Here is a 14,503-nt window from a genome sequence, read left to right as displayed (position 1 = left end):
CCCCCATGAACAACGCCACCCGTAACCCCTCAGGTAATACCCAAACACATCAAGGTGTCGCGTCCACCCTCGTTAAATTGGAACGTACCGGCAAGGCAGTGTTGAGACTCCTCAACCGTTGTGCAACAGAGGTCGAACAGCTTCAACATTGCAGCATCAACCAGAATGACTAAAATACTGCCAAAATTTAATGCCAGTCTAATTGGACTGATGCAAAGCTTCGTGCCAAATGTTTCATAAGTACAAGTGAGTGACTGACTGATTGCCTGGTTGATTAGCATGTTTTTTTCTAGGGCTGTATGGACATATCTGGTTGCTCTGATGTAGCAATCCATCTTCTTATACTGAATATGACTATAATGCCATTTTATTCTGAAGTTTGCACTTTTCGAGGAAAAAAAACTGCTTGCTGCACTCTGCTTGCTGCGCTTTTTTTCTCGCTCTGCAAAACATGCATGGGTTGTCATGTGCTCTAAACGAAGCTGAGGGGCATTACCTTCCCGGGGTGATCGAGAATCATCTGCAACAAAAAAGAAAAGGAGGGGGAGGGGGAAGAGGGAGAGGGCAGGGATAAAACTAAAGGATAGCCAATCAGGGGGCTTCCATCATGCAACACTGGAACTGCAGCAGCGCTTTACAATGTTTTTCAAACCGGTGTCACTCAACACCGTTAATAAAGCACCTCCTTCCAACCATGCAGAAGGGCAGCAGGTAGGCAAGCAAAGCGTTTGGGGTCAGTTAGGAGAAATCTTGTCACGCTGGGATCTTGTGATTTGTAGCCAAGTCTGTATAACCTCGCACAAAGCACACACTTTGTTACGGTTACACTATTAACCTCTCTCGAAGCTGCCCGATACAATTTATTGCATTATTGGTTTGTCACCCAAAAGCCAATCGAATTCATCTAGCACTGCACCAGTTAGCAACAAACCTAAGTCCGTTGCAACATTACAACTGGTTTAGACATTTTCGTCCCAAGTCTGACCGACTGTGTTACAACTGCTCACAACTGCTTGCAGTGAGGTAATATTATACCTGTTGGGTAGCTCGGGCCCAGTCCTGAACTAGACCCAAGATTTTGTGGTATTTGCAATATGAAATCTACATACTAATCTCGTTTATAAGCTTATCGCATCGACAAAATTAGTTCAAGCACATAGCGAAAAAAATGAAAGATGTTTATAATTTTCTGTAACGCCAAATTAGAGTGCAGCTCTTGAGAAGGAGGAGAGGGTATGCACCTCTTCCTTCCCCGCTAAATTTAGCGGGAAAATGTTTCCCGTAAATTTAGATGGAAGTTTCTACCCCCGTGACGTCGCACGTGAAGTCACGGCGGTAAATTTAGCGTAAATATTTTTTGGACAAATTTAGTGGAAAAATATCCCCACTAAATTTAGCGAGAACATTGGCAATGTTAGATGCGTGTGACGTCACACGTCACGTGACATCACACGTGACATCCTACGTCACGTGTTTCCTATAATGACCGTCACGTGTGACGTCACGAGGGTAACGTCACACGATTACCCTCGTGAGGGTAACGCTTATAACCCTGACGAGGGTAACACTTGCGACGTCATTATGGGAAATGTCCCATAATGCAACGTGTGGTGACGTCACCGACGACGCTCAAGCCCGAAACGGGCGCCCAAAAGCTGCGCTCTAAAAATTATGTGTGAAGAACAAAAATGTCTGAACCAGCTTTAAAAGTTTGCAAGAGATCCCCATCAAGAGCAGGCCCCTGACAGTGCTGCGTCAAAACATGTTAGCAGAGCAAGCAAAAAAGAAAGCGAAGGTCACAGAGCACAGCAAGCAGTATGTCCACGATAGAAAGTGAAGCAGTCAAACTTAGGAGGAGTGCATTAAAATATTTTTTATTTCACACCAAAACCTCAACAGGGTCCTCTCTGAATGTACATCCACTTCAAGTTTAGTTGTTTACAGTTCTTCCTACAATAATTTCGAAAAATCCCTACTACACTCTGTTCTGTCCAGTTAAGACTAGAACAATCTAGAGTCGCAACACTTTCTATCCCTGGCTTGGCACGCAACTGCACTTGTCATGTGCACCTAGTCCAGAACCCTGGCCCCACAGCCACGGCGTCAGAAGTTAACTGCCGTTTCTTCGCTCCACGCACTATGCCTTAGTATTAGAACCAACCAATCATGTGCAAGTTTTAGTACACAGAAATGAAGCCAGATCCGCGCTCAACAAATTACGAGTTCAGAGTTGACCAATGACATCGAAAATTCAATGGTTGTAAACACACCTTGCACTAAGTAACTCAAGGTGTGCTTCCCATGTGATCCCATACCTACTCCTTGCAAGATTGCACATAAATTATACATACCGTTAGATTACATCGTTGCAGTCAAAAACTGTATGATGAATGTGAATGTGAATTACTTGGACAAAATTCCCTACTTTTGTTGTAAGAATTCAGGCCGTGTTACAAAGCAAATGAGCACATGCATAGGGGGGACATGAAGGAAGTTAGTAATCCATACCTGGCGTCTAAAAAGCGTACAGGCACCAACACCACAAACGAAAAAAAATGTATTTATTCAACTTCATCATTTTGATTACAGTGTGTTCGTTATAGAAGCCAGGTACATCCATATTCAATATATTTGCAAGACCGGCTTTGGCAGGTGATTATAAAAATTTGTTTCCTGGAACAGCAGTCATGAATTGGCTCACGGTGCCAAAAATGCTCGCTCTAAAAACAAACGGCTTTCAAGCAAAAAAACTAAAAATTAGCCGAAAAAAAAAAAAAAAATTAAAATGAGAATGAATTTACATTTAGTGTAACTGAAGATTATTAAGCGAGCCTTATAAACTAATAAATAAAAGCAGCAAAGCAAAAACAAAAAATATCTACTAGCTACATAACCAAAAAGGGGTTAAAAGGTAGGGTTAATTTTAAAGAGCTCGCGCCAGAAACTAATCATAGCGTTGAAACTACTACGAGCAAATAAAAAAGGACACACAGAAAAAAAGCGCAAACCACCACCGGCCAATTGGAGCCACCCAACCACCACAGCATTGGAAAACAAATCTCAAGAAACGGAGCAAGCGCAGGACAGCAAGCATGCAAAGCTTCAAACCAATAAAAAAAAACAAAAAAACCCAGCAACATTGATTGCAGCAGCAAAGCAACGAAAAAAAAAAAAACTAGGAAGGACTGTCTAAAGTGCACTCTTCCCACAAGCTACTAGTACAAACTCTATTTTGTTTTTTTGCCGTTTCCTTGACGCAAGCTCACCTTCTCGATGGTGGCCGCCCTCCGCTTCTCGACCTTGAGGATGCTCGAGAGGTCGCCGATGTTGGACTCAAACTCCAGGAACCTGTTCCAGATTTCGCTGCGGCGACAGACGATGGTTGCAACGTTGCACGAAACGGGGAAGACTGGAAGTTTGCAACGCTCTACCGGTCATTTTGCAACACCCACAAACATACTCCACCTCACAAATGTCTGCGGTAAAGACAAAGGCGCAGGAGCTTCTCTTGAACTCTCAACCCTTCACCGACTATAGCTCAGCAGAATGTTCTTATTTGTACAAAAGCTTGTGCGTGGGAGGCACTCTTTGAAGCCGCGTAGTCGTGCCCATGCCTAAGTCTGCAAAGCAGATGTTTGTGAGATGGAGTACAGGCTCCCAAAGTTAAGACCTTTTAGAGGACAAAAGATTGATGACTTGCAGAGGCTCTCAGACCCCAGAAACATTATTTATTGTCTTGAAACAATGAGAAACGCACGATTCTCGTCTTCTCTGCTGGTGCCGACACGGCCGATAACCAATACCGATGTTTGCCGTCAACGTCCTACTTTGGCCGAAAAACCGAAGCGGGTCATTACTTATGGCCAAACGAATGCTATGAAATGCGATACTCTCGGAACATTCAGTGGCTCTAGTTATTATTAGACCGTGTTTTAGCAAAAATTTCGGCAAGCATACATAAGGCGTCGGTGTTTCTTGGCAGGGTCATAACACAAAAATAAGGAAGTCATATACAATGTATCCTTGAAACGTGAAGTTCACAGACAATCAATATACACTGAGTTTTATTATTAATATTATGTTGTTTTGAAAGTTTTACTAATTATGAGATTAACTTTGCAATATTTTACAACTCCCATATCCTAAACAAACAATTGTTAATTCTTTTTTTTCTTCTTCGTCTTGATTTAGGTGGTTTCTTTTTTAAAATGGTTAACGTCCGAAAGAAAACGTAGATCCATCATAATCCAATCCAATCCGGCGGTGAGCGCTCCACACAAGGGTAAAGACGGGAACAGAACACAGCAAATCCCGGGTGCCAACATCGGCAGTTCAGAGAGAAAGAATGAGAAAGAAGGCGATGGAATAGGGGAGAAAGATGAAGCAGACGAAAGGTTAAGTGTGCTCGTATTGCTGCGATGAGCTGAAGTTGTTTGAGCGCTCGTCAACCTTATTTATTTCTATACCATGCACGATTCCGGTGTCTTCCAGCAGAATAAGCTAAAAAAGAACAAGGTACAACAGAGCTTAGAGGCGATGTTTTGCTTCTTTGAGCATATTAAGGCATTGCCAGCGATTTGGGCAGGTCGAGACTACCATCTGGTACTGCCGATGTCCGCACCCACGTCCCACCGTTCCCAAGCAATCCCAATGGAGGGGACCTTTTCATCTAGATTATTATATTAACTCGACGGTGGCCCACCCCCACACTGCACTCTCTACAATCGCTCTCACTTTCTCTTTTTGCTACAGAGCATAGCCAGTCTTCGCTCAATCCGGGCATTCAGTGAAAATTCGCTTTCAGTGAAAATCAAAGCGGGAGAAGAAAGAAAGAAAGCAATGTAACAAATGACATTGCAGATATTTTTTTTTTTCAAACATTGCCACCTTGATGGGTGTTTGTTTGAGTTCAAAACTCGGCTCCTGTTCAAAGAACAAACGCTTCGTTTCACAGCAAAATTCGAGGAAAGCCGTGGCCCTACGCGAGAGTTAAATCTGGCAATCTATCTCGGATTTTGTTTTTCGCGTGGCGCAAACCTTGCCAGGACAGGTCCCCCTTGACCGTCAGCACCGACGGCACCAGATACTGGGCCCCAAAAAAATGTGCTTATAAAAACAAAAGGAGAATGGAAGTAATTAGCTTCCGACAGGAAGACCGAAAGCATTTGGGGTGCCCACACTCACACTGACTTCTCCGGAGGCAGGGAGCCTGAGGTCAGGACTCGCTCAAACAGGACCCTGGTGTTGTTGTCCTCTGCGTGGAACAAGCTCAAGCTTTACATTCCCAAATCTTCAAGGGGGAGTGCAATGATATTATTTAAAATGTCCATCACTTTACGTTAGCTCACCAGCCCTAGCGGGACTTAAGTATACTCGCGCGCAACGCCACAGACCAAGAAACTCCTTTGTTGCGGTGTATTTTCAGGGATAAAAGCGAGCGTTTTCCCTCAATCCCTCCTTCGCAAAACTCGATGACGTGGCAGTCCCCCGAGTGACAATTCTTGAATGCGGCTCATAGATTGGACTCGAGCAATGCGTGAGAGCTCGATTTGGGCGCGCCACAATCGATAGCTCGAAAAGCGTTCGGGTAGTCACCCGTGTTCGATCATTGCAACGACGAGAATGGCCGAACCCTAACAATGCGTGGGACTTGGCGCTCGCAACGCACTTAGAAACCCCGGAGCGCGGCCAGCAATAAACGTTGGGAGGCTCACAATCAGCTCCAGACCACGTGGTCACTCGTTCCGGCTGCAAGTTGAGGGCGAACGCCGTTTGTTTTTCTTTAACTCTATCCGTGACTACCACTGCGCGGAAAAAAAAACTCATGCCCATTTCATGGGTTGTAAACGTTGCGGTTTCGGTATGGTGCCTGGAACGCGTCTCCGACTGGTGTGTTTACCGCGGCCAAAAAAGTGGTCCCTTGATTTCCGCCTGATGACGTCATACAAGTGTCATGCTGTCGCCGGTCGCGACCCTGGTGGCGTCCCAACAGTTATGGTGCATGTAGCAGATGCCTGTTCTGCTGCAGGTCGCTTTCCACTGTGACAGTTCACGGAAGCTCGTGCAGCCGGAAGTTGGGACGCCTAACGGGACGCCGTGACGACAGCGACACTCGCGTTCGCTCGTGCTTTTTGCCAGCATTTCTACGGCCAACCGCCAGGATCGCGACAGGCAACAGCATGACACTCGCGTCATTTGTTGCCACATCGGGACCACTTTTGATGTATGGGCGGGATAGGACGCTAAACACACCAGTCGAAGACGCGCTCCAGGCACCATAGTTTCGGGTATTTGCACGAAATACGTAACTCGTTGCACCGCCTCTTTACAGCTGGTTCGCACACTTGAGACTGCTTATGACTGTCTCCTAAACAACCACGTATCGTAGATGGTACGTACATTTGATCTCGCAAATGCCGCCGAGCCTTCGGTGAAATGCAGTTTCAGGGCCACCGTGTAGACGGACGGCACTGGCGTGCCAGCGCCTTCCCTCATTGTAAAAGATTGCATGGACTTGGTCGTAAGCAGACACAAGTGTGCGAGCGGGCTTCTACAGCAAGAGCTGACCGAGCGTTTTGGCGACGCATAGATATACTGCACGTCGACAAGAGCTTGGAATCCCACCAGTGCGTAATGCAGCCAGCTGAGGTGACAAGACGGCAAGGTTTCGTCACCCAAGTCGGGTCAATAAGCAGTCGAAACTGGCGGCAACAGGTCTGTTTTTGCAGCTTCACAACCCAACGTTTAGTTAGTTACCGAGTTCAAAATGAAAGTCGCTTACAACCCCCTGTAACACCGAATTAGAGCGCAGCTCTTGAGGAGGAGGAGGGATGTGTACTGAGGGGAACGTGTATCCCTCCTCTCTCCTCCTCACCTCCTCATCCTGCCTGCTGCTCCTCCCTCTGAGCGATGTCGGCGTAACTGCGAGGTCACGTGATGTCACCGGGGTCCCGTGACCTCACAGGAGTCACGTGACGTCACCGGGGTCACGTGACCTCACAGGAGTCACGTGATGTCACTGGGGTCACGTGACCTCACGGGGGGTCACGTGACTTCACGGTTACGCCAACGGCGACGCCACTCAAGCCGGAAACAAGCACCCCAGAGTTGCGCTCTAAAACGATTTCTTGACGAAAAAAGACCCCCAAACTCGTGCTCAATCGGCAAGGAGATGAGTTACAGTCAAACACTGACACACTACTCGTGCAAATCCTCCACCACCAGGGTGAGTTTCGGGAAGTGGGTAGGGGCCAGCCATACAACATGCAGTGTTTGCACAAACCAATGCACATTGTACAACGAAATAGATACTAAGTCGGCAGCTACGGCCAATTTCAAGCGGTATAACCGGCTACCGTTGTTCTGAACACATTTTTCACATTAATGAGTTTGTTCGGCAAGGCCGGAGGGAAGGTAAATCAACTCTCACCGTTGAGGTGCGACAGGTAGTCGACGTATGCCAAGATGTAGTCCGAGTTGTCGCCATACTTCTTCAGACCCAGTTCAAAAATCTTGAAGGCCACAGTTTTCTCCTGGAAACGCAGGGAGTCGTCATTGAAACAGTCAATCAATCTGCTTCGGAGCAGTCAACTATGGTTGGCCGACAATTTCAGCCAAGTCTCGGCGATCGGGAAAATCTATGGTCCTGGGCGTCCTTATGCGGTAGCATTACCAGAGCTCTTATTTAGACTCTAACGCTTACTAATGCTTTGGGAAACAACAACTATCCTCAATTACGCGCACGAGCAAATTCGGTCTAATAAGCTCTGGTACAACCCGGAGCTGCCATATATGGTGTTCCTTTGACTGTACAATATTTTCATTTCGGTCGCCTTGCCAATCCAGCAGGAAAAGCAGATGACACAATTGCCGCCCTACGCAAGGAACTTTGTAACATTTCAACCCAAATCCAAGATGTCGCCTAGCATGCTGCCAAAAATGTGAATAAAAAAAATACAAAGGGTGAATTTTTTTGGTTTTTTATTTGCAGTTACAGACAGAGTTGCAGTATCGGAAGGATCTGCGGTAGCAGATGGATTTGAGGCAGCAGAGGGATTTGCAGTAGCAGATGGAGTTGCAGTATCAGACAGATTTGCGTTAGCAAACAGATTTGCAGTAGAAGACGGATTTGGGGTAGCAGACGGATTTGCTTTAGCAAACAGACTGCGGCAGCAGACAAGTTAGGCAGCAGTGGTATGTACTACCTTGCTGCAGTAGTACTCCATGAGCGCCGCTGCCACGTACACCTGGTGGCTGGTGCGGGCGTCCTCCCTGCCCTTCTTGAAGACGATCCGGGCCGCCTTGATACCTTCCGCTCGCCGTGCAAACTTCATGTACTGGATGTAGGCCTGCAACCAAGACGGAGAGATTGCGCGCAATGAGAAGATACCGAAATGCCAGCTACGGCCGGTTTGCCGCCGCAGGCGGCCATCTCGCCCGGCGACAAACTTAACTTCGAGAGTGATTTCGAGGTCACAAGAGATACTATACTTGTTTTCACATCGAGAACCGCAGTAAAGAAAGTCTGGCTCCTCACAGGGCACTACTAATTTCACCCTTTATGTAGAGAATTAAGGTATATGTAGGTGCATTTTAGATTAGATATATATCACTTGATCAAGATGTACATGCTGCCCAGTCTAAAGGGCTCAGCTGTATGTGGGAGCGTGCACATTCCTTATTAGGAGACATCACATCATCGGATAGCCTGCTTCGTGCTTTTGGACCACAAACCGTATTCAAAATGTATAAAGCAGTTACCTCCAACATTCTGTTTTGAAAAATTGCTAATTTCGTCAAGCACATACTTTGTACTGTTGTTGGTATCAAAACATGTTTAAAATCCTCACCTGCTGAAGTTGCAGAATGAAGCGTCACCACACCCGCGACACATTTATGGTAGATTCACCGAGTTACTGACAAAGAAACCCCTACAGTTTAACAGTAGTATTTTGAACCACACTCTCCATTAAACGTCTGTGGGAAAGCCCACGACTGAGGTCATCTAGTACTGTGGCCTGCAATGCCCACAAAAAAATGAAAAAAAAAAAAAAAAAATAATAATTTAAAAATATAAAGCAGGTCCACAAATCAGAAGAAATTTATGTTTATTAGTATATTTTTAAGCAAACATGACAAGTATCTGAATGAATCTGCTACACTGTTTCTGTCTTGTGCTCTATCAACGCATGTTTCCGAGAAAACAAGTTTGCATCTCTGACTGTCAAAAGAGACCAGGAAAGGAGGCCTCAATTAAACTGTTAAAAAAAATTCTCTGCCTTAATTGTTGATTGATACGTGCCTCATTTTTATCTAGAATAGAGACAACTGTGAGAAAAGTTTGCTTAGCAACCATCTTCAGAATACTCTTTAATCCCTTAAATATTTTCGGTTTCTTAGCATTTCTAACCTCAACTGCTTAATTGTTGTCCTCAGAATCAATTTTACCTTCACACCCAAATTTCTAGCAACAAACAGAATGGGAGACAACTCTTAAAAACATCTGTGCAGCCATCTGTTGGCAGAGCCACAAACTAAGTCAAAACGGCTGAATGTGTGAACCAAGGAAAGCGGGCGAGCTATACTCGTCCTGGATGGTTTCGGGACGAACCCCTGTCGACGAGCTAGGCCCATCCAAAACAGCTAAGAAGTTAAGAAAAAGAAAAGAAAGCAAGAAGACTATCTAGAAACTATGATTCCCATTCCAAATACTCACACTGTGATAGAACTCTTTCAAAACTTTGAGCATCAAAGCCTCATGAGCCCAAAAGCAAGCCAGAATTATTGGCAAAGGCACTTTTTTCGAGGACAGCAAGAATACCTCAACGAAAAAAAAAGCTCCAAGATGAATAAGTTGAAATGGATGCAGATTGCAGATATCTTACCCAAGGCATTTATTTTGTTTATTTCTAGCAATTCAGACTCGATGGATAAATTTTGCGATGCACGGCAAGGCAGCGCCTTCTCTAACTCGGCTTACCAAAGTGGGGTCGATGTCGGGGATCTCGATGAACTTGTTGTAGATCTGGTGCACCTTGTCGTGCTTCATCCGGCTCTGAAAGGAAAGAATACATTCAGCCTAAGCTTCTCGTAGTGCCTTCAATGTCTGACAAAGTGCGGCGTGCAATTGCACAATCACTCAAAACAAAAGCACCGAGCAACCCCATGTAAAAGGTTAATGTGGCAGCTGTCATATCATGATCAGAATCTCATTAGTGATCCAACAAGGTGACTCATCAAACCCAAAGTCCTGCTGCCAATCTTATCAGCAATCAATGACCGATCGGAATCTTCATTCCCCATTCCTAGCAATACTTCTCCACCTCCTTCCATAGGCCGTAAACCATCGGCTACAGGCCCAGGTCTACAAGCTCTAGGATCGGATATCTTACCTAGGCTGCCCATTACGGTACAGTCCACACCACACCCAAATAGACCGCAAATGTGAAGCTTAGTGCAGAGAACAAACTGAAGGATAAAAAATGTAGCAGAGATACAATGGAAGGCAAACAACATAAATAAATATGCACTACATAGTCCGTTCGGGAAAGAGGGACAAACTCCTCCCGCAAAGTACTTCGCTCTTTTCACATTAGCGGAGCAAGGAAATGTCGCTGCAGTCAAACAGAATGGCATCGCCCAGAGAGTCCTTAGCGGAACGGTCTGTAGAAGCAAACCCTTCGAGCGTACGAGAGTAAAGCTCCCGACAAAACCCACCTCTTCGAAGTCGGCGTAGGCGAAGTAGAGCAGGGTGTTCTTGCGGAGTAGCGTGGTGGTTGCACGCTCGTAGACCGCCGCGGCCTCGTCCGAGAACAGCTTCCCCGCGTTGAGGTCCCCCTTGTCCGTGAGCAGCTTGCTCGACTGCTCGAGGAACAGCGCTGCCTCGTACCACACGTCCGGGTGGTGCCCCAGGCAGAGCAGGCACTGCTCGTACGCAAACATCACTGCAGCCAAGAGGGGAGTGGCAGTGTCAGCGAGCAGATACGACGGCGGGTGATTGCAAAAATATTTTGATCCCACATATAAGGTCAGAAATGCACAGGATGCATCTCCCACCCAATTTAGCTCACAGCGCACATAAGACGTCAAAGGCAGGTCGTGCGACGTCACGACTTCGCATAACATGACTGTGTCGCGTGACATAAGGGTGTTATGCGACACTACGGTATTACAATGAAACCATGCGAAGCCGTCACTGATATGTACATAAGGTGATAAGGTGACAGGACCACGTACTAACTCTGGTGGGCCACGTGACACCTATAGCAGTCGCACGATTGTGTAACTATAGTTCACATGATCACCTAACTCGTAGTGATTATGTGATCATGTGACCTATAGTGAATACATGATATTGTGACATCGCATAAACCCTGCAAACATTGGGGCAACAATCTTTTTTTTTTTTTTTTTTTGCCGGCAGCGCAGGAATATAGCAGTTGCCTTGTAACAACACTAATGCAGGGCCACTCTGTTGTACAGGGAAACAGCATCGAACTGAGGGGTTCGGGGTTAAATTCTTAAGAAGGTACAAAGAGATTCTTGTAGAGACGCGATGGCCCTGTTATCATGTTTTTGTAACAGCTCTTGGTGATGCTCTCAACTTAGGAAACCGGCCCATTAAAAGCGCTGTTTCAAAACTGGAAGCACTTAGTAACTGAAGATGTTTTATGCAACATCACTATTTTTTAAATGAATCTATGACTGCCGTGAATTTGTGCGAATGAAGACGACGGTCTACATGAGCATGTTGGCACGTAATCACGAGAGACACAGGGAAGAAGAGCTTGTGTGCAGGCTTTTCATTCGCATTGACATTTAGTGGCAGCGCTGTTGGCGCGTCCAATCCACTCACCTCGTTTCGTGATGAGGGCGTGGTCTTCTGTGCGAAGCGGGTTCCCCTTCTCCCAGGAGATGTACTTCTTCCACAGCTCCACCTGCATACAAACAAGAGTTCTGCACTGACACTTTGGAGGAACCAAAATGCAAAAAGGAACGTTTGAGAAAAGACGCAAGGTGATACAAATCCGTCGGCGTAGTTGGCCACAATGCAATTCAATCTTTGATACCCAGATTTCGCACGAGGGAAAGCAAAACGGAATGAAGGCAAACCAAATGACCAATTGCTAATCTTTACGGTCTGTTGTTGTAATAGTATGTGGGCGGTGACAAAGCTATCCACTAGCTTTAAATGCACTTTTCCTCAAGTAGTTGATAGCACCGTCCAACTGATCCCGAAGTATTTAGGGCTCTCGTCCGGAAACAGAACTACAGAAACTACAAAATGCCATTAATTTTTTTTTTTTTTTTACAGCAACAGGGTTTTTTATTATCTCCGCCGATCTACAAAAGGTCTGCGAAACATCAGTGGTTCAGAACCACTGGATTAGAGTAAACCTAGCAAAAGTATTTATGAACACATCTTGTTTGTCAGTAGTTCTTTCTCTTTGCATTTAAAGGGCCAGCTCTCAGCGTGTTCACGTCTTTGGCATGCAGCCTCAATAGCGACGTCAATCAGATGACGACACAATGTCCCCGGGCGTGGTCGGCATTTTAAAAGGTTCACCACTACACCATCGGCACGACGATCCTCACACGACACCGTGACATCACAACAACAGATGTCACCTGATGTAAGGTTACACGACCGCAAGCTTTTCTGATGGTCATGTGACCTCACTCTAAATGCATAGTACCCAATAAGTGGTACGCATTCAGAGTGCCTCAGGGATAACATTTTCTCCTAGAGCTTAAAGTAACTTAAAGTGTGGGATTTCGTTTGGACGTTCCAGTGGTCACGGGGGCACCCACCTGTTTGGCCTCCTCGGGCGTGCCCTGAGGCGGCACCGAGGGCGAGTTCTTGTTGAGGCCGCGCGTTACGGCCTCATACTCCTTTGCCACCCGGCGAGCGTTCATGTACTCCCGGCTCCGGTCCGAGATCATCTTCTCCGCAATCAGCAGGTTGATGCCCTACGAGAACGAAAGGCATCCAGTCTCGGTCTCCTCCTAACCAACAGACAGCGCCACGCAGGCGACCGTACAAAATGTTTTTGTCTTATTTTAATGCAAATTGACTGTTTAAAATAAAATATTGCTATTATGTTCCTCGAAGAAAAAAAGCTCGAGGTACACCTAAGCACTTCTTATGAGTTGTGAATGCGAAAGTATGCAAGCCACTTGTCCGCTACCTTATTTCGTCTGCTGCATACTTCTTGTCGCCGGTCAGCATGCGCACTGACCTTGGACGCTCCATGTTAGAGGCGCGCTGACGGACACGCACCACCATGGGGTGAGCGGTCGTTGAAACTGACACGCAGTGGCCAATGGGATCCTCATTGACACGCACCAGCCAATGGAACCGAAGCTGTTGTCTAGGCTTGGCTTTTCGTGTGGTTTCATAGCCTGGAGCTGGCTTCACTTGGAGAAAATATTTAAGGTGCCGTTAGGCGCAGCTCGCTCCATGAGACAGTTAAAGGGATACTACAACGAAATTTCAGCCCTCATTTTTTGGTCTATATGTGTTCAAAGGAGCAGTATCACATAAGACATACCAATATCTTGTTAAAAAAGTCACGAAAAGGAATTTTAAAATGATTAGCAAAGAGCACCTGGTGGATGTCGCTAACGCCTCGCTTGTAATGCCCGTCTAGCAACATTGACAGCTAGTGACGGAGGTTGTCTCGCCTCCGGCCACGACGAGAGAAGGGGGGAAGGAGCAACTCCCCTCTTCCCGAGAATGCCTTTTGTGTGTCGCAGAAGTCGCTATTGTCTCCCTACAAGATTACAGAAGATTAACCCGTCACTCAAAATTCATACAAAAGCAGCCGCTTCGGTGGCTGAAACGACTAGGCCATCCTCTCGACGTCAGCCTCGCCGTAGCTTTGCTCGTCCCGAGACGACCTACGTCACGATTGCGTCGGATGTCACGTGGTCTCCGCTAAACCTTCTCCGAGCACTTGCCAGAGTGGGCCGTTTTTAACGAAAAATACAGCCACCAGGCTCAAGATACAAACGTGCGATTGTCATTTACGGATATTGTGGATCATATTCAACCTATTTTTGAACACGACGGGAATATCTCAAATTTCGTTGAAGTATCCCTTTAAGGCTTTTGCTTTAAAAATGAGTAGGCAAAGGGTTAATTGCATGGAGATTCCAAACGTTACTATTATTGCTCTTTTCTTGGCATGTTGTGCGTTATAGCTTGACAAAAATGTCAAATCTTTTGATGTAGGAGACGTAATGCAGCAATTGTTACTTGAAAACGCCATCCGACAGCACCCCGATGCCAAGGTGCAGAAAGAGAGGCATGTCACGATCTTTAATTCTATTTTTAATAGGGAAATTGACCCCCGACAAGTGTAGTTTCCGACTTCTCAGGATGCTTAGAGACTGTAGATTGCGTTATCATCACAAATAGACGATCTCGCCCCTGTAAGGAGTACTCCGGCATTTTCTTCATGGTCCCTAATTTCCCTCGAAATCGACAATGGACACAAACAAC

At 46.1% G+C, this 14,503-nt stretch overlaps 1 protein-coding gene across 4 annotated transcripts in view; it reads right to left on the bottom strand.

Moving 5' to 3' along the window:
- The window catches only part of LOC115308176 (cleavage stimulation factor subunit 3), an 87,136-nt gene that overhangs the window by 13,128 nt on the left and 59,505 nt on the right, over positions 1-14,503 (bottom strand). For 3 of the 4 annotated variants that reach the window (XM_042293457.1, XM_029980978.3, XM_029980976.4), the window contains 9 exons: positions 12,811-12,969; positions 11,855-11,936; positions 10,717-10,943; positions 9,980-10,054; positions 8,205-8,348; positions 7,430-7,532; positions 5,185-5,254; positions 3,267-3,363; positions 497-520 (listed from right to left, as the gene is read on the bottom strand). In XM_042293457.1, coding sequence (XP_042149391.1) covers positions 497-520; positions 3,267-3,363; positions 5,185-5,254; positions 7,430-7,532; positions 8,205-8,348; positions 9,980-10,054; positions 10,717-10,943; positions 11,855-11,936; positions 12,811-12,969 — 981 coding nt within the window. The remainder of the gene's footprint in view (positions 1-496; positions 521-3,266; positions 3,364-5,184; positions 5,255-7,429; positions 7,533-8,204; positions 8,349-9,979; positions 10,055-10,716; positions 10,944-11,854; positions 11,937-12,810; positions 12,970-14,503) is intronic. The other variant, XM_040505131.2, reaches the window with a different exon arrangement.

Source organism: Ixodes scapularis, unplaced genomic scaffold (genome assembly GCF_016920785.2).
Source record: "Ixodes scapularis isolate PalLabHiFi unplaced genomic scaffold, ASM1692078v2 PGA_scaffold4__175_contigs__length_147842914, whole genome shotgun sequence".
Classification (NCBI taxonomy): domain Eukaryota; kingdom Metazoa; phylum Arthropoda; class Arachnida; order Ixodida; family Ixodidae; genus Ixodes; species Ixodes scapularis.
The sequence above is the reverse complement of the archived record's forward strand: the minus strand, read 5'-3'. Positions and strand labels throughout refer to the sequence as shown.